The sequence below is a fragment of the Desmodus rotundus genome, chromosome 10 (assembly GCF_022682495.2).
Source record: "Desmodus rotundus isolate HL8 chromosome 10, HLdesRot8A.1, whole genome shotgun sequence".
NCBI lineage: Eukaryota > Metazoa > Chordata > Mammalia > Chiroptera > Phyllostomidae > Desmodus > Desmodus rotundus.
In genome coordinates this window covers 96,203,893-96,221,653 of record NC_071396.1, presented here as the reverse complement: position 1 = coordinate 96,221,653, position 17,761 = coordinate 96,203,893, and the positions used below count along the sequence as shown (strand labels likewise).

Below are 17,761 nucleotides of genomic sequence, written 5' to 3'. Positions count from 1 at the left end.
TGTATCCGGAGAGGCAGAAGGAGGCTGGCTGTGCCATGCGCTCAGCGAGGAGACGCTGCCGACCCCGCCAGGAAAGACGCGTCCAGAAAAGCTACCAAGCTTTACAGCTTACAACCATGAAATCCCGCGACTTCTGCTGACATCTCTTCCGTGCATCCACCACTCTCCATTCCCTTTGCCAAAAAAAGAAAAATGAAAAAAGAAAAGAAAGAACTAAATCAGATCAGTTCAGGCTACCACCGTCTTTTGCCAGCCTCTGCTCTTGCCCCTGTGGCATGCCGAAGTGTCTCCGTGTGGTGTGATCCCTTCAAGAGGGAATCTGATCACGTCGCCTCTACCACCCTCCCAAGGGTTTCAATGCTTTCAAATGTCCTTCATTGACTTTATATTTTTCTATTTATTTTTATTGTACTTTTTCCATTACCATTTGTCCCCTCCTTACCCTCTTCCACCTCCACCCTTCCCTCACCCCTCCTCCCCATCCCCACACTGTTGTGCGTGTCCATGAATTCTTTCTTTTTTTTTCTTTTTTGCTCCATTCCTGCCTGCCAAGACCTTCCTCTCCCCCTGACACTGACTCTAAGATAAACTTAAAACTTCTTTACAGGCAAATATGATCCTTCAAGATCAGGTTCACCTCTCTCCCTTATCTCTCCCCACTGGCACCCAAAAGTAACCCAAACATCTGCAATTTCCATAACAGAACTTTCCTGCTGGAAACCACAGTTATAGCCCTCTTATTGTGGTGGCCGGCTAACTCCTTCTGGTCATTCACCGTGCAGCTGCCTTGTCTTCTGCTCAGGGAAAGCTTTCCCACTGTAAGTGCCATAAATAAGGTCCCCAGAGTTCACCCTCCTTCAGCAGTTTCACAGCATATTCTAATTGATTGTTCACCTCCACACTCCCTATCCTTCCATCGCTACCTACCCTCACCCCAAGGCAGTAGGTTCCTTGAAGTTAGGGAATCTCCTAGCACCTGTTATAACTCAGCAGCTAGCACACTGGCAGGCGTATAATATGCATTCAACAACTATTCATTGAATGGGCGAATGAACAAAGAAATTGATTGTTAAGAATTAAGCCTATTTGTAGTTTCCCATTGTTTTAATAATTAAGATTTCTGCACAATAAATATGATACAATAAAAAAATGAAATTTACAAACAACAGATTGAAAGATATATATATCAAATAAAGTTTAAAGAGCTTATTTAAATTTTATTAAAAAATCACTGAGGCTCTAGAAGATAAAGCATTCCCCTCAAAAGGAAATAATCTCAAGTTTCTCATACTTCTAGTCTAATCCAATGCTAGCTGATACAAAATCAAATGTGGTATCATGCCTACTTTTCACGATAGGCTTGACCTCTCTCTCACATCACCAAGAATTGGGTTTGGAGTGTGCAGGAGAAGGAGAAAAGAAGAATAAGGGATGAGGAAGGCACAGGCCAGATTATAGAGGGCTCTTACGTCATCCCCATGAATTTGGAACTGGAACCACAGAAAAAAATAAAATCTGAAAGATGACATGATCATTTTGGCAGCTGTTTTAGCAAAGTGATTCTGTCAGTAATTTGGAGGAGATATCGGAGTGTGGAAAATAAAGGTCTAAGGACCACTTAGAAGACTCCAGCGGTCATCTAGATTTTAAGCACTTGTGTGTGCCAAGACAAGAAAAAGAGAAGTTGTTTTCTAGCTTTCTAGTTTGAGAACTTAGACGTACAGAGAAGCCACTGGCCAAGGCAAGGGAGAAGCAAGATTGCCTAGTGATGACAAACCTGGCCACCGGGGCTTGTCTTTGCTTCCAGATGTCACTTTTGAGCTGGGGGACTTTGGTTGAAGTCCCTTAATTTCATTTATAGAATGGAAATAATAGTAATATCTCTTTCTACAGTTGTCCTAAGGATTAATTAAGAAAATACATCTGATTGAAAAGCACTGAAATAATGCCTGGAATTTAATAGGCTTTCTAAAACCTTGGCTGGTATTATCATTATGCAACAGAAAAGAAGCTGGGAGAGGAGATGATCTGTTTAAGGCACTTTAGGTTCCAAATATTATTTGCCTTGGGGTCCTGCCGAGAAAGATGTCCTGGGAGCTGTTCGCTATCTGGGGCTAACTCAGGAGAGCTGTGGAGTGAAGATTCTGACTTGGGAGTTCTCAGCCCGTGGTCCAAGACGTGAGGGATGGGAATTACCGAGGAGAGACTGTGGAGTCAATCACTTGGCAAGGGGAGTGGAGTCCAGAAGAGGGACCTGGGGCTGGAGTCCCCTAGAATTGAGGTCAAGGAATCAGCCACATAGAGTGTTGTTGAGAATCCCATCCACTTGGAGTTTGAATCTGCCTAGAGTGATGGTGCCCTGAAATGGAGGACCGAAAGCTAAGTGCTACACCGCCGATGACTTAATGAAAGGGAAGAAAATGCCCAGGCTGTTTCTCCACCAGGTGCAGATCAAGATGCGGCAGTGGGGAACCAGGTTCCAGTCTTGAACCAGACCCTTCTGTTAGCACACGCTTTAGACAGGCTGCAGAACAGGCGACTAACATTCTTTTTTTCTTTTGCATTGGATGTGTTGGGGCGACATTGGTTAAAAAGTCATGTACGTTTCAGGCGTACAATTCTATGATGCATCATCTGTATATTGTGTGTTCACCGCTTTAAGTCAAGTGGCTGGCTGATAGTCTCATCCTGAGAATTTTCTCATTGACATAATTACATCCTATCCTTTGCATCTTCCTTTTTAAATTTTATTTATTCATTTTTAGAGAGAGAGCGAGGGGGTGAAAGGGAGAAAGAGAGGGAGAGAAACGTGACGCAGGAGAGAAACGTCCCTGGGTTGCCTCTCCCATGCTTGCGCCCTGACGCTGGATCGAACAGGCAACATTTTGCTCCACAGAACTCTCCTCACCGGAGGACATTGTTTCACTGCTCTTAGAGAGGGAGGAAGGGAGAGACAGAAGCATCAATGCAAGAAAGAAGAATCCTCCCATCGAAACCAGACGATGATGAACCCGCAACCTAGGTGTCCCAACCGGGGATCGAATCCGTAACCTTCTGGTTATGGGACAACCCCCCAACGAACTGAGCCACACCGACCTGCGCACAAACCTGTTTTTAGTTGATTGATAATTAAAATTCCTACTTTATTTCTGGATTCCAAAAAAGGAGAATTTTGAGACAATCCCTAAGGAATCAATTCGCTTTAGGATCTTCTAAAACATATCTCGCACTCCCTCTCCCCTCCCTCCTCCCCTCTTGAAATCTCGTTTCTTTAGCTGGAAATCTCGCGAGACACTGAGTTCTCATGAATTCTCCCAGGAGCCTTCGCTCTTCCTCTTCCCGAAAGCGACCAGAGGTGAGTGCTTTTTTGGCTTGTCTCGGAGTGTGGAATCCTCCGGTCATCAAGTCCATCCTGGCATCGGGGGCACCGGTCTCGAGGCTCCCGGGAGGAAAAGACTTGCGGTTACTGATTTCTCGCTGAAGGCGATGTACCCTTGTGCGGGGGACGTGTCGGAGTGCCCGACTCGGCGCCCCGAGGCCTGCGGCCCGAAAAGGGTCGCGATGGGCGGGAATGGGGGCTCTGGGCATACGGGCAACCCGTGGTCTGTGCCGCTTCCTAATCTGGAGGTCCAGTGCCTCGCGGTGAGTGGTAGTCGAATATGCAGCGCGTTTGTGGCCTCAATGAGAGATGGCGTGGGGGGGGGGGTGCGGATAAAGGGTCGAGCCTTGATTCATTTTGCGAGGAATGTCTCAAATTAACTAGCGTTGAACGTTGGTTAAAGCACAGAAGTGTGCAAAGACAGCATTACTTGTGAAGTTGTGTGAGTAGAGGAGGCTTCTGTGGGAAGGGGGCACTACCAGGGCTATAGTGGAGCCCCGCCACCCCAGTGTCCCGTGTCTTCCTACGCCTGAAGGATCCGGGGTCGCATTGAAACAGACCTGTTCCCATCCAAAGAGTAAGAGAGGGCTGATGAAGTCCGTGTCGCTTAGTCTGGTGTCCGCGCTGCTGTCTGTAGACACTGGTCGGCGCAAAGGGAAAGACAGCGCTGCGTGGAGGAAGGGATGGCTGCGATGATGGCATTTCTTAGGACACCTTTGGATTAATCATGAAAACAACTCCTGTCTGAGCAGCTGCTGGCAGCACGTACTACAGAGTCAGTCTGTAAGTTGCTGTGAATCCGTATTGCCAGTGACTCCCTCTCCCTTCCAGGTGACCTCTGAAGATGGTTCGCTATTCACTTGACCCAGAGAACCCCACAAAATGTAAGTGAACAGGAATAACATTTCTTATTTTGGCATAAGAGAAACAAGGAAATAGCCCAAATTAACCAAAATGTTTTCTGTGGTTTTTTTAGCATGCAAATCAAGAGGTTCAAATCTTCGTGTTCACTTTAAGGTACGTGCATCATAGTTATATTCTGAAAGAGTCATTTTGCCTGTTCCAGTGAGTTTTTTTTTTTTTCTTTATGCTAAAAAGGTCGCTGCAATGATGTCTTCTTAGGACACCTTTGGATTTACCGTGAAAAGTAATTGATTCTGAGCAGCCACCTTCTAGACACCGAACATCAGTGTGCAGTGACCACTTTGACTAAGGATAGGGGGAATTGGGTAAAAACGACCAGAGCTACTTTTGAGAACCCAGTGTGCAGGTCCAGCTACGGGACCCGTGATTGTCGTTGAAAGATGGAGGGATTAAAAACGCTACAGTGCAGGACAGAGGTTTCGGATTCATTCCTCCTGAGGTTCAAACCAAGCCTCCCTGGCCCTTAATCACAGGGGGTTTTTTTTTCAGCTCCCATGAAAATGGAAAGGTTATTTTTAGCTGTTGATAAACATTGACATTTTGAGAATCTAGGAATTTAATGTTTACTTTACAAATTGTGGTGCTTTCACACGGCAACTGCCCATTTATATTTATATTTAGAACACTCGAGAAACTGCCCAGGCCATCAAGGGTATGCATATTCGAAAAGCCACCAAGTACCTGAAAGATGTCACTTTAAAGAAGCAGTGTGTCCCATTCCGCCGGTACAATGGTGGAGTTGGTAGGTGCGCCCAGGTGAGAATTAGTGGCTGCTGTGAAAAGACGTGGTGAGGGGAAGTGGGTGGGTGGGATAAGGGCGGCTGTAGTTTCACCAGGCTGTTTCTGGTTGCTGTGATGGCAGTCTTAGGACACCTTTGGATTAACCATGAAAAAAAACCATGTTCTGAGCAACCTTGAAATGAACAACACAATCTTTTTTTAAAATTTATTTTTAGAGAGAGGGGAAGGGAGGGAGAGAAACATCAGCGTGTGGTTGGTTGCCTCTTGCACATCCCCTACTGGGGACCTGGCCTGCAACCCAGGCATGTGCTCTGACTAGGGATCAAACTGGCAACCTTTTAGTTCGCAAGCCAGCACTCGATCCACTGAGCCACACCAGCCAGGGCCAAAACAATGTTTTTTACTTTTATGGGTACATTTATTAAAACTGGGGACAGTGAAACAAGGAGGAGCTTAGAACAGAAGAAGCAATGGGAGAGCCAAGGTGGGCCTGCTGTGGCTCTTTGGAAAGTCAGAGGGGGGGGGGCCTTGGAGACAGGTTCTGGGGGTGGGGGGTTAGCCTGAGAGGAGCTGCTGCGGCCCATGGCTCCCCTGTTTGCAAGTTTCATGGGGTCCCTTAGAGTTGAAGAGATGAGTACCTGTGGGGGAGAAGGGAGGGGAGGGAAAGGCAAGGACATGATCCCAGGAAGGGGAGTGCCCCATAAATTAATCTTGATTGTAACATTTGATTTAAATTGGGAAATGACTAATAGCCTCTGTTTTCTTTCAGGCCAAACAGTGGGGCTGGACACAGGGTCGGTGGCCCAAAAAGAGTGCTGAGTTTTTGCTGCACATGCTTAAAAACGCAGAGAGTAATGCTGAACTTAAGGTACCTAGAACATTGAGATCTTTTCATGCATCCAGCTTGGATGGCAGTTCAGCTAATATTGCTGTTGTCCAGATTTATTACACAAACAATAAAACACTATTGCAAAGGAACAACTATAGTTACCAAAATGATTGCCTTAGTAATGGTTAATGTGGTTTGTTGCCTACATTCGTAATGGAGAAACATGTTAAGTTCCACTTAGAAGTTAAACTGATGTCAACAAAACACAGGTTTATCCAACGTGGATCTCTGGCTATAACCCTCTTTGCTGCTAGGCCATTCTAACAAGTCTTGTTTATCATCTAAGTCTAGAAGTTGACACTATTCTTAAATGATCTTTAACAAGCACTTGGCACTGAGTTTTGGTAGTTACTTGGATTTAATTTAAGGAAGGACATTTAGAAGGAAGTCGACAAAACTGCTTGAACAAATAGGCTATTTGATCTCTTAAGGCTTGCGACTCCAAAATGAGTTCATTAAGGCAGGGACTTAATTTTCCAGTGATGGTATTAAGATAAAGATGTGACCTGATGTATTCCCTCTCCTTCCTCCCAGGGTTTAGATGTGGACTCTCTGGTCATTGAGCACATCCAGGTGAATAAAGCTCCCAAGATGCGGCGCCGGACTTACAGAGCCCATGGCAGGATCAACCCGTACATGAGCTCTCCCTGCCACATCGAGATGATCCTCACTGAGAAAGAGCAGATTGTTCCTAAACCAGAGGAGGAGGTTGCACAGAAGAAAAAGGTAAATCGCTTAGTCTTTGCTCAGCTTCAGTTGTGCATGTTAGATTTGTGGTTGCTGTGATGACTAACTTAGGACACCTTTGGATTAACCATGAAAGGAAACTATCCTGAGCAACCGACAGCCTTGTATTTTATTTGGACTTTCATGGGTCTTTGTTTCTTGACTAACAGTGAATAACTTTGTGTAACACCATTCAGTATATGGGAACTGTCTACTGACAGCCCCACCTTGGTGTCCATAGCCCCTTCAAATGCAGCATGTTCAGAAACGCCCCCTCCCCAATCTAATGAGCCTGTTTCCAGTAGACGACAATTCAGTGTTTTATTTTGTTGTTGCTTTGCTTTTGAGAAATACCGTATTTTCCTGTGTATAATGCGTACTTTTTGCCCAACTTTTTGAGGGAAAATAAGAAGCACATTATATGTGGATGGTACCAATTCTGTATCTATATAAATGTTTTTAATTCTTTTATTTATGCTTATACATTAAATGTGTAACTAGAAAGCAATAACGAGATCCATATGCAAACTACAATAATACAAAGAACAAGTATGTAAATATAAATAAATAAATGAATTAAAAAATTAAAACGAAAGATGACTTTTTTTCTCCTGAAAGTTTGGGCCAAAAATGTAGGTGGTTGTTATACATGGGAGCGTGTTATACATGGCAAAATACGGTAATTGCCTCGTATCACTTTAAGGTGTAGACTAGAACACGGTAGTCTGATTTACATGTACTGTGAAATGATTACTACAATGGGTCCTCATAGATAGAGTAGAAAAGGAAAGCCCTGGCCCAGTTGGTTGGAGCATCATCCCATACACCAAAAGGTGGTGGGTTTGATCCCCAGTGAGGTGTGAACAGGAGGCAACCAACTGGTCCTTCTCTTTCTCTCTTTCTCTCCCCCTCCCTCTCTGGAGACAATAAACATCCTTGGGTGAGGATTAAAGAAGAAGAAAAGGGGGGAAATTAAGTCTTTGTGATAAGAACCCATTATTTACTCTCACCAACTTCCCCGTGTGTCATACAGCACTATTACCTATTGTCACTTAAATACCCTCCACCCTTCCTGCCCCTGGAATCCTTACCAGCTGGTGTCCCTGCCCTCATTTGAACTTCAGCTGAAACTCACATTCCCTGATCGCTGTGCCAAAGAACTCTACCTCTGTTGAAGTTTCCAGTTCTTTCACTGAGCTAACACCTACTCCTTTAGATGTAATGTGGATTTCTTTGGGAAACTTAGTCCTTTTTTTTTTTTTCTTTTTTCTTTCCCCAGATATCCCAGAAGAAACTGAAGAAACAAAAGCTTATGGCTCGGGAGTAAATTCAGCATAAAATAAATAAATAAAAGTAAAAGCAGAACGTTGGTTGTCTTTATTAGTAAATATATTTCAAATGATGACACATTTTCTTCTGATTAGAATTAAAGACATAGATTATTGTTTGCCTTCCGCTACTTTTGGTTCATAAACACACTGTTTCGAATGTCTTGCTTTTTTTGCATGAGACGGGATTAGAACAAGGGGAAATTCTGAAACTTTGCAGCCACTTTATTGAGATTGGACACACTGCAACGCGCCACAGTGCAATGGATTGTAGTAAGGAGTATTGTTTTGTCACTAAGAACATTTTAATCATCCGGAAGAGGAACCTGTGACAGTGCTTAGCTGTCACTCCCATCCAGCCCTGGGGAACCACTTACCTGTAGAGTGGCCTGTGCTGACACTCATGAAAAAAATCACAGTTTGTGGCCCATTGTCACTGGCTTTGACTTAGCCTAGTGTATTCAGGGTTTATCCACGTACCTGCTGCTTACTGATGAATAATTTGTATCCATGTACTATTAAGATTATTTGAACATCGGGTTTGGTTTTGTTTTTTTAAGCCATTACAAATAGTGCTGCTGTGAACATTGACAAGTTTTCGTGGGGCGCCTTCTCATGTCGCGTATACCCCAAGACGGGACTTGCTGCGTCATGGTAACTGCCAGATTTTTCACAGCAGCTGTGCCATTCACAATAAATACCACTAGCTCAGTGAGTGAAGCTTCCAGTTCTCCACATCAACACTGACCTGTTCTAGTGGGAGTGATGTGGTATAGCCATTTTTTAAAGATACCCTTCTAAGGTTACCCCAGTTACTCTCCCTTGGCCCCCATCCACCCAGCCCGGTCCCCCACTTACAGGCATTTCTTAAACTAATAGCCAATTAAAGTTGACAATTTATCCCGCTCTTCAACTTAAGCCCTTTTAGGAGAGTGAACGGTTTAGGCACACCTGCACTTGAAAACTGCCCGCCCCTATGGTGGTGAGCCATTGCCACAGGCGTTATTTCTTGGGTTATGTTTGCAGTTTCGTTCTAGCACTTGGGGACGGGAAGCGCACCAATGCGCGGAGGAACTCCCGCGAAGCTCAAGTGTCTGCCCGTGGGCTTGGACCTTAACGGTGGCAGTGCCCAGTCCCCGCCCCTACGTCACAATACGTCCTGTATGACGTCAGGCCGACGCAGGCGCGTGCTGATCGGCCGTTTTGCGGCGTCCATTGGCTCGGCCACCGCACGTCCCTCCTTCCGGAAGCACAGACCTTTGCACTCGGGCTTGGTGGTCGCCGGTGAGTGGGCTCGGGTGGGCTTGGGCGGTAGGCCGGGGGTGCGCGGCGGGGTCGGGCTGTGGCCTCCGCGCCGTTGGGCCGCGCTGCAGGCCCCGGCCCGGCCGGTGGCGCCTCTCCTGCCCTGGGCCCGTCGCGGCCTGCCTGTGCGCTCTCGGGGTACCCCACTTCGCCCTCCAGCGCGCCCCTGTTGCCCGCCCGCCCTCGCCCTTCACCGCTCCCTCCGTCTGCGTCACTCACCCGCCTGGCGTCCGCTCTGCCTCTCCCTTTCTGTCCGATTCTTTTCTTCCTGGCCTGAATTGTCGGTTTCTGCGCCCTTCTGTTAGCCTCGTCACCACTCGCCCTTGCTCCCCTCTTTTCAGCCGCGGTCTTTCACTCAGCCCGTGTCGCTCTGCCTTGTCTCCAGTGAAATGATGCGCTGGACCCGGTCGCTTAAAGGGAGGTGGCGTTCCCCCTCCACCTGCCCGATTTCCGAGGGAGCCTCGGCCTTTTCCTCTCTATTCTATTGTATTGGGCTAAGTTGAATGAAAGAAAATTCCTCTCCACCAGTTTTAATCCGTTTAGCTTGCTTCGTTGTAGTATCCGAGAAATGGTTTGTAAAGATTAAGTAAAATGATAATTTTATCAATTTATCATAGCCACCTTCTTTCTAAGTCACAGTTTCCACATGAAGTAAAATAAGTCCCCGAAGAATCATTATGAGGATTAAGAAATGAAATACAGTAGCTTCATTTCTGAAGAGAGCTAAAAGGTTTTTTAAAAGCCGTAATTATGATAAGACTGATGAGTACGATTTGTTCTCAAGAGTTTTTTTTAAAACAGTGCGTACAAAGTTACTTAAAACACAGCAGTTACGAGAAAGTAAAAATGAATCTTTATGATGGAGGGGGATAGCCTGTCATCAGCCTAGACTTGCTCAGAGCGTTGCCGTTTAGGTTTGGCGGGAGGGGAATTAACAGAAGCGTTGTGTTTTGGGAAGAGACGAAGCCTTGAGGCAGGAAACCAGACCCAGAATTCTGGTCTTAGCCCGCTGTAGTTACTAGTTATCTTTCTGTGAACTTTGGACAGGCCACGACTTTGGGATTTTTATTATTATTATTTTTTTTAGTAACAACACCTACTTAGCACTTAATATATGCAGACTTCTGAGCTTTGTACGCATATGAATTTATTTACTCCACATCCCTGTGAGGTACTCTTATTGTCTACGTTTTACATATGAGGGAATTAAGGCTCAGACTGGTTGGTTAAATTGGCCAAGAACGCCACACAGAAAGTGGGGAAAGCAGGTCTCAAACCCAGGCCGCTGCGGTCCAGTCTGCTTGATTACTGTGCTGTGGTACCTCTAAGAGTGCAACTCCCAAACCAGCCCCCCCTTAGGTCTCTCCAGGTCAGATTCTAAATGTCTATGGCCAGAAATAATGATCTCTTGAAAATGGTGAAAAAGACTCACCGCTCGTTTGGCTTTAAAATATTTTGGTAAATTCTTGCCCTGGCTGGTGTCGCTCAGTGGATTGGCCACCAACCTGCAAACCCAGAGGTTGCCCGTTCAGTTCCCAGTCAGGGCACATGCCTGGGTTGTGGGCCAGGTCCGCGGCGGGGCGGGGCGGGGGGGGGGGGGGGGGGGGGGGGGCGGGGGGGAGAGGCATCTGATAATGTGTCTCGCACATGGATGTTTCTCTCCCTCTCCTTCTCCCTTCCCTTCTCTCTAAACTTTAAAAAATATTTTGGTAAATCCTTAAATTGTTATTTTAATTTGACTAAGGGAACTTTTTAAAGAACCCAGTTATGAATCCTTTGTAAAACAGCCGGTTGTTCATTGATGTACATTTGGATCTTTCTTTATAGCTCTTGTAATTCACTTCAGAGTCATTAAGATTGAATTGTCTGCGCCATCGTTTACTTGTATTGTGAATAAGTGTAGATTGCCGTAAACTTAGACATGATGCCCACTCATAATACATAATACTTCATTTACAAGATTTTGAAAATAAGAAATTTTAACATCCTGAATTACTAGCTTTTATTCAGTGTTCTGAAGCTTCTTAATTTTTAAGGCTACTCTAAGGGATTAAAAATTCTTGTAAATCATCCTGGCCAGTGTGGCTCAGTTGGTGGGAGTGTCGTCCTGTAAACTGAAAGGTCGCCAGTTCGATTCCTGGTCAGGGCACATGCCTGGGTTGTGATCTGGTCCCCTACCAGAGCACGTACAAGAGGCACGTCAATGTTTCTCTCTCCCTCCCTTTCCTTCCCTCTAAAATCAATAAGCATATCTTCGGGTGAGGATTAAAAAGAAACTCTTGTAAATTTAAGAAGTTTTTGTTTAATAGTATAGTATAGTGTGGAAGTAGGATTTAATCTTGTTTAAGAAATTGTTAATTTTGAGAAATTCCAAGGTGGTTTCTAATTATCAAGAAAATTAGATATCTTAAGTTCTTGGAAATAAGTTATAATAATCATTCTAAATAAAATTTTCTGTTACATTGTATACCTTCATTGCCATTAAAAAGAAAAAGCAGTTGTACCAAGGGAGAATTGTTGCCTGTAAAAGACCAGCTGGTTTGCAGCCTAGAAGTCTTTCAAAGTGATAACTTAGAGTTTACTATCACAAGATTTGCCCATTTGTAGGTTTGGCTAATCAATACTGTCAGTCTTTGAAGGTGATTAGGCCATTATACTCACACTGAATTGGAGTGTAAGTCATCATTACCAAGTTCTTTTTTTTTTTGATATATTTATTGATTATGCTATTAGAGTTGTCCCATTTCCTCCCCTTCACTCAACTCCATCCTGCCCACCCCCTCCCTCCCACATCCCCCCCCCATAGTTCATGTCCATGGGTCATACTTATAAGTTCTTTGGCTTCTACATTTCCTACACTATTCTTACCCTCCCCCTGTCTATTTTCCACCTATCATTTATGCTATTTATTCTCTGTACCTTTCCCCCCCCTCCCCCTCCCAATCCCCTATTGATAACCCTCCATGTGATCTCCATTTAGGTGGTTCTGTTTCTGTTCTAGTTGTTTGCTTAGTTTTCTTTTGTTTTGGTTTTAGGTGTGGTTGTTTATAACTGAGTTTGCTGTCATTTTTACGGTTCCTATTTTTTATCTTCTTTTTCTTAGATAAGTCCCTTTAACATTTCATATAATAATGGCTTGGTGATGATGAACTCTTTTAACTTGACCTTATCTGAGAAGCACTTTATCTGCCCTTCCATTCTAAATGATAGCTTTGCTGGATATAGTAATCTTGGATGTAGGTCTTTGCCTTTCATGACTTGGAATACTTCTTGCCAGCCCTTTCTTGCCTGTAAGGTCTCTTTTGAGAAATCAGCTGACAGTCTAATGGGAACCCCTTTGTAGGTAACTGTGTTCTTTTCTCTTGCTGCCTCTAAGATTCTCTCCTTCTGTGTAATCTTGGGTAATGTAATTATGATGTGCCTTGGTGTGTTCCTCCTTGGGTCCAGCTTCTTTGGGACTCTCTGAGCTTCCTGGACTTCCTGGAAGTCTATTTCCTTTGCCAGACTGGGGAAGTTCTCCTTCATTATTTGTTCAAATAAGGTTTCAAATTTTTGTTCTTCCTCTTCTCCTTCTGGCACCCCTATAATTCGGATGTTGGAACGTTTCAAGATGTCCTGGAGGTTCCTAAGCCTCTCCTCATTTTTCCGAATTCTTGTTTCTTCATTCTTTTCTGGTTGGATGTTTCTTTCTTCCTTCTGGTCCACACCGTTGATTTGAGTCCCAGTTTCCTTCGCATCACTATTGGTTCCCTGTACATTTTCCTTTGTTTTTCTTAGCATAGGCTTCATTTTTTCATCTACTTTTTGAACAAATTCAACCAATTCTGTGAGCATCTTAATAACCAGTGTTTTGAACTGTGCATCCGATAGGTTGGCTATCTCTTCGTCGCTTAGTTGTATTTTCTCTGGAGCTTTGAAGTGTTCTGTCATTTGGGCCATTTTTTTTTTTTTTGTCTTGGTGCATCTGTTACTTTAAGGGGCGGAGCCTTAGGTATTCCCCAGGGCGGGGTAATGGTGGTCGCTGCGCTATGACGCTGTGACGCTGTACGTGGGGGAGGGGCCGAGAGGGAGCAATGGCGCAGGCTCCACCAGATTTCAATCTATCTCTCCGCTACCCACAATCAAACTGGACCCCTCCGGTGCTGGTTCCCAAGTGGGTGGTCTTGTGCATGCCCTAGGCCCCTGTGGGTCTCTCCAGTGACCTCTCCTGTGAGGCTGGGAGTCTCTCCTGCTGCCACCCCAACCCCCACGGGCGTTTTCAATCAGAGGTTTGAGGCTTTATTTCCCCCGGGCTGGATCCCTGGGTTACGCGGTCTGCTTTGCTCCCCACCGGTTGTCCCGGTTTATCTGTGCGAGAGTGTGGGGCTGTGGGGTCTGCTACCCGCCGCTCTGTGTGCCCCGTTCTCTGCCACTCTGAGTCCGGCCCTCTCGGTTTATCTGCTCGAATGTGGGGCCGCAGGTCTGCTAGTGGTCAGACTGCCTGCCCTGCTAGTCCCACACTCCGCCAGTCTCGGTCCCGCCAGGGCCACGCGAGTCCTCTCTGCCCCGGTGCCCGTCTCCGCCCCTCCTACCGGTCTGGACGAATGTTTATTTTTTATTTCCTTGGTGTCGGACTTCCTTGCCTTCGATTTTCTGTCAGTTCTGGTTGTGCGAGGAGGCGCAGTGTGTCTACCTACGCCACCATCTTGGTTCTCCCCATTACCAAGTTCTTTAATGTGTTGTGCCTTCCTTTGCTTTATGTGTAAATTCAGACAGCAAGAGCACCCCACCTCAACTGGGTTTTGGCTTAAATTCGTCATACAGTTGTCCCTCAGTATCCTCAAGGGAGTGGCTCCAGGGTACCCTGCCACCATCCCCCTGTACCCAACCCCCCCCCCCCCCCCGCCATGTCCCCTGTATAAAGTGGTGTAGTATTTGTGAACAGACTGACGTATGCCTATTCATCGCTTCATCTGCACGGATTCAGTGACATGCTCTGTGCACGACAAACTCAAGTTTGGCTTTTTGGAATTTTCTGGAATTTTTTTTCAAATGTTTTTAATTTGGGGTTGGTTGACTCCATAGATGCAAAACCTGGGAAACACAGGTGCAAAACACAGAGGGCCAGCCGAATATGCAAAACATTGGACTGCCTAGAACCTGGCAAACATTGGTGTCTTTGCTTCGTTGTTAAATTTATCCTTGGGAGCAGTGATTGGAGAAGTTCGGAGGCAGGAACCTCACTATTATTTCCATGCCTACCACCTTTTATTCTTTTACCTTGCAGATAGCGGCATTTTTATAAGATTCTTGCTTTTAGCTAATAGTATGATCTGAGCTTTTCCTTCAATGTAGACATTTTCCTTTCAAAGATATTAATCTAGGTACGTTCCTCCAGTCATCTGTGGTGAGCTGATTTGTTTTTCTTCGTGTCTTTCAGCAGTCAGGAGCTCACACCTGGGACAATGGTGTGCATTCCTTGTATAGTCATTCCGGTTCTGCTCTGGGTCTACAAAAAGTTCCTGGAACCATACATATACCCTCTGATTTCCCCCTTTGTTAGCCGCATGTGGCCTAGAAAAGCGGTACAAGAATCCAATGATAAAAGCAAAGGCAAAGTGGACTACAAGGTAAGAACAGTTTCAAATGCCTCGAATAGGAAGGGTGGGTGAGGGGGATGGTACAGTCAGGGTGAAATAAATACTTGGCTTTTGGAAAGCAGGTTCTTGGAACCAGAAGCTTCGATAATGTGTTTAATTTCCTTCTTTTTAAAAATAAGGGGTTTAGCTGCTTGTTTGGTTTTTTTAAGTGATTAACATTTAGTTTAAACTAAGGTTTTAAACTTGACCCCTGATTAATGCATTTGTGCCTTGCCTTATGGCCAAGATAATAACCACTATTTACTGGCTGGTGAGAGTAATGGTTAAATAGCTAATGGAAGAGAAGAGATGATACTAATAAATAAGCCAGTTTCACTGATTGATAACTTTGGTAGAAGACTTAATCAGAATGATCATAGAGGGTTTTTTTTTTTCATTAAGTTTTTTTTAATGAATATTTAGGCAACAAGTTGTCTTTAGCATCGGTGCTTGTTACGTTCAACCTCAGTTGTGTTCTGCCGCACTGCCTGGGGTGTCCAGCCCGCGGCCCAGGATGGCTGTGAATGTGGCCCAACACAAAATCATACACTTACATAAAGCCTTGTTTTCGCTCATCTGTTTTCGTTAGTGTTTGTGTATTTAATGTGTGGCCCAGGACAACTCCTCTTCTTCCAGTGTGGCCCAGAGACGCCAAAAGGTTGGACACCCCTGCACGATCCTGCACATTTCTAGTTTGTTTTTCATTCTGAAGTTTGCCAACTGTTTGAAAGAGAATAGCTCTTACGATGATGGCTTTGTGTTGTACTAATCTCTAAAATGGTTTTTCATTTTAGGGTGCAGACATAAATGGATTACCAGCAAAAGGACCAATAGAAGTCTCCGATAAAAAGAAAGACTAAAGTGACTGTCCCAGAGGACCTCATTGTTTTCAAAATGGACCTAATAATTTGAAGCACCTTCTTTGTAATTGTCTCTGACGTTTTCTCTTAGACAAGAATTCAGGGTAGATAGTTTAGATATTTACCTGATACTAATCAGGAAATACATGGTATTTATATTTAAAATGGATTTAGTTATATTTAATGATCTCACTTCTGAGTTCCTTTCTCATTACAGTAGCTTTCTTTCCTATTACTAGTTTCAATAATATGAATAAATAGAAGGTTTATGCCAGTAGACACTGTTACTAAATCAGCACCTAAACATCTTTGGGCTTCTAGCTTTTGTTCAGGCTCTTTGAATTTAAGTAGAGAGAGTATATTGTTACTGTAAGGAGTTCAGTGGGACTGTGTGGTGAGGTGAAAGGGAGGTTTTGGAGACGATAATGGCGGGACATGTAAGGTTATAATTATTGCCCAACGCAGCAGAGCCCCTTCTCTACGAGAATAGTAGTTTCTGGTGGTTATGCTGAAGAAATAGCAAAGACAGGAAATAGAGGAAATTTTTTTTGAGAAAAATGGAACACCTTTTACATAAGTGTCTAACGCATATTATAAAATTCTAATCCTTGTTGCATTCCTTCTGTTCCTACAAAATGTATTAAATATTCAGTTTAGCCGTGGTGGTTTTTTTCTTTTAAGTTTAAATATTTTAAAAAGGGACTTTTTTTAAACCACATCAGAAAGCAGAATTTATAATAGTATGATGGTATCTGAATAGTTCTGAGACAGCAATGTTATTTTTTTAAAGAGTAGATTGTATCAGTTATTTATTGTTGCATAACAAGACTCTCCAAAGCTCTGGTTCTCAACATCTGTGACGTGACTGGGTAGTTCTTTGCCGGTCTGGGCCTTTATGTGGCCTTTCACCCCTGGGCTGCTTCACTTTATGGACCTAGAAATATTCAGAGGTGATGAGCCCTATCATTATGTCATACTCATTTATTCCCTGGAGGCATGGAGAGGTTGGAAGGGACTTCTGCCTTTGAAGTGCTGGGGTCCTAACCAAGGCTCTGTTAAGTTCTGTGTCTGATCAAGTCACTGATTCATCCTGGACTCATTTGATAGAAATCAGTAGGTTTCAGCTTTCCTGCCCCAACCCACCTGAGGGATAAGATAAATTCCCTTTAGCAACTAAATTCAGTTGCATTTTGTTTATTATTTAAGGTATAAAAACTATACTGTAAAAATAGCAAATGTTCATAGTAAAACAATACAACAGAAAGTTAAATGTAAAGTTAATATTCACTAGTCTCATTCCCTTATTTCAGCTACGCAAATGCAACCACTATTAGTTGTTTTTTTTTTATATTCCTCAACGGAGGATATTTTTATTGATTCTTGAGAGAGTGGAAGGGGGAGAGAGAGAGCAAGAACATCCGTATGAGAGAGAAACATCAATTGGTTGCTTTTTGTAGGCGTCCCGACTGGGAATCAAACCCACAACCTAGGTATGTGCCCTGACTGGGAATCGAACCCACAACCCTTCAATGCATGGAGCAACTCTCCAACAAACCAAACCATCTATCCAGGGCTACTCTTAGTTGTTTTATATAGTCTTCTAGCAACTTTCTTAAAATTTATGTTTTTATTAAATATACCATTTTTTAAAATCATAATATTGCAGGTGTGTAATGTCCATACTCCCTTAGACCCCAAAGGCTTTGCCTACGTGGCTGTCGCTTTGTCTTATGTTTTGTCTCCATCTTTGGAGCTGTCAACCTGCCACATTACCGACCACCTCCAAGGTTGGGGTGTAGTGCTCTTACACCTCGCTCCCTCTACTTTGCCTGCACGTCCTCCTTATAAGTTTTGTAAATTTTGGTTAAGTTCTTGATCAGTGTTTATGTCATTATGAATGTGCCCCATGTCTTCCATTTGCCTCTCCAAATCTCTGCTCCTTTCACCCTACTTTGCTGCCCAAGACAGATGCATGGACGGCATCAACAGGCTTC

General features: G+C 44.2%; 2 protein-coding genes and 4 non-coding genes across 7 annotated transcripts; all 6 read left to right on the top strand.

Annotated features, from left to right (window-relative positions):
* The first annotated feature begins 4,065 nt into the window (after positions 1 to 4,065).
* Positions 4,066 to 8,024, top strand: RPL17 (ribosomal protein L17). The gene is made up of 6 exons (XM_024580442.4): positions 4,066 to 4,263; positions 4,356 to 4,396; positions 4,925 to 5,059; positions 5,814 to 5,912; positions 6,468 to 6,659; positions 7,939 to 8,024. Exons 1-6 carry the CDS (start codon positions 4,224 to 4,226, stop codon positions 7,984 to 7,986), a joined length of 555 nt encoding a protein of 184 aa, XP_024436210.1. The 5' UTR covers positions 4,066 to 4,223; the 3' UTR covers positions 7,987 to 8,024.
* LOC112323031 (small nucleolar RNA SNORD58) lies at positions 4,067 to 4,132 on the top strand. The gene has a single exon (XR_002976679.1). It is a non-coding gene; the product is annotated as a small nucleolar RNA SNORD58 (small nucleolar RNA).
* On the top strand, positions 4,482 to 4,545 carry LOC112323030 (small nucleolar RNA SNORD58). The gene has a single exon (XR_002976678.1). It is a non-coding gene; the product is annotated as a small nucleolar RNA SNORD58 (small nucleolar RNA).
* On the top strand, positions 5,151 to 5,216 carry LOC112323028 (small nucleolar RNA SNORD58). Its single transcript, XR_002976676.1, has one exon. It is a non-coding gene; the product is annotated as a small nucleolar RNA SNORD58 (small nucleolar RNA).
* Positions 6,711 to 6,774, top strand: LOC112323029 (small nucleolar RNA SNORD58). The gene has a single exon (XR_002976677.2). It is a non-coding gene; the product is annotated as a small nucleolar RNA SNORD58 (small nucleolar RNA).
* A 1,109-nt stretch (positions 8,025 to 9,133) lies between the features above and the next one.
* On the top strand, positions 9,134 to 16,429 carry C10H18orf32 (chromosome 10 C18orf32 homolog). 2 transcript variants are annotated; one of them, XM_024580443.3, is made up of 3 exons: positions 9,134 to 9,271; positions 14,709 to 14,898; positions 15,702 to 16,429. In XM_024580443.3, the coding sequence occupies exons 2-3, from the start codon at positions 14,734 to 14,736 to the stop codon at positions 15,765 to 15,767; spliced, it is 231 nt and encodes a 76-aa protein (XP_024436211.1). In that variant the 5' UTR covers positions 9,134 to 9,271; positions 14,709 to 14,733; the 3' UTR covers positions 15,768 to 16,429. The 2 variants fall into 2 exon arrangements, with proteins under 2 accessions (XP_024436211.1, XP_024436212.1); XM_024580444.3 differs by having other exon boundaries at positions 9,142 to 9,271; positions 14,712 to 14,898.
* The last annotated feature ends 1,332 nt before the right edge of the window (positions 16,430 to 17,761 follow it).

Coding starts and splice junctions, on each gene's coding strand:
- RPL17 (XM_024580442.4), top strand. CDS start 4,224: ATGGTTCGCTATTCACTTGACCCAGAGAACCCCACAAAAT. Junction 4,397..4,924: donor ATCTTCGTGTTCACTTTAAG/GTACGTGCATCA, acceptor ATTTATATTTAG/AACACTCGAGAAACTGCCCA. Junction 6,660..7,938: donor AGGTTGCACAGAAGAAAAAG/GTAAATCGCTTA, acceptor TTCTTTCCCCAG/ATATCCCAGAAGAAACTGAA.
- C10H18orf32 (XM_024580443.3), top strand. CDS start 14,734: ATGGTGTGCATTCCTTGTATAGTCATTCCGGTTCTGCTCTGGGTCTAC. Junction 14,899..15,701: donor AAGGCAAAGTGGACTACAAG/GTAAGAACAGTT, acceptor TTTTCATTTTAG/GGTGCAGACATAAATGGATT.